The 914-nt window shown below is 34.9% G+C and overlaps 1 protein-coding gene across 1 annotated transcript in view; it reads left to right on the top strand.

The window, feature by feature from the left end:
* The window catches only part of LOC123966633 (myelin-oligodendrocyte glycoprotein-like), a gene marked incomplete at both ends in the record, with an annotated part of 1,050 nt that extends 917 nt beyond the window's left edge, over positions 1-133 (top strand). The window contains one exon of the mRNA XM_046042775.1: positions 64-133. Within this exon, the coding sequence (XP_045898731.1) occupies positions 64-133 (70 nt within the window). The remainder of the gene's footprint in view (positions 1-63) is intronic.
* Positions 134-914: the final 781 nt, after the last annotated feature.

A 914-nucleotide genomic window follows, 5' to 3' on the forward strand; every position in this document is an offset into this window, starting at 1 on the left:
CCTTTGTGTCAAGCTGATAATATTTCACAGGCGCTCTAACATTTGTTCTGTTTTTCCTTTTAGATCGTATCTTAAAGGACAGATCAGCTGAAAACATCCCAGGTGAGTCCTTTGATGGCGTCACTGATAACCTGTAAGTGACGTCATCACTGATAACTGGAGACACTCATTCACCAACACGTTTTAACTATATAAGAAGTTTATAAATGAAACGTTTAATAAACCTGGATTATCCTGCAAGTTGTTTCTGTTATAAATTGAAGAAACACCTTACGCAAACCAATTCAGCATCAGCACAAACTACAGCATCCAAAATGAGCATTAAGTCAATCAACATGTCTCTAAGACGGTTTCAATCAAAACTAAACATTAAAACCTTCATGAAGGATTTACTGCAGAGCAGGACAAACTTTAAATCCAGGATCTGACCGACAGCATTTAACATTTTATATTGTTTAGTAAATTTTCCTCTTTATATTTGTCTTCAGGAGAAGCTGATCACAGATCTTAATGGCATCTTTATGGATTTCAGTATGAAGGACGAATTTAGATCATGAGCTTACCTGCAGATTGAATAAATGATCATGCTCTCTTTAAACATTTTCCAAATACAATTAGTCCAGTGTGATCTGTTATCAGATTATCTGTACTGAACTTATCTGAGTCATAGTCGGTATTCTGAATTTGAGATCTGAGGATCACTGATACAATTTATGCAACAAGACGTTTGTTTCCTTTTTGAAAAACATGTTTCATATTTCAAATGTTTTTAACCAACTGTAATCTTTTTAGAAAGTAGCGTAAGATTGATCATTAGTTTTCTGTTCTAGCAACACGAGACTGTTCATCAGATACACTCAGTGGCCCCTTTATTAGGTACACCTGTACAGTCAATTGCAATTCAATAAAACAGC

This window comes from Micropterus dolomieu, unplaced genomic scaffold (assembly GCF_021292245.1).
Source record: "Micropterus dolomieu isolate WLL.071019.BEF.003 ecotype Adirondacks unplaced genomic scaffold, ASM2129224v1 contig_13859, whole genome shotgun sequence".
In the NCBI taxonomy this organism is placed as follows: Eukaryota; Metazoa; Chordata; class Actinopteri; order Centrarchiformes; family Centrarchidae; genus Micropterus; species Micropterus dolomieu.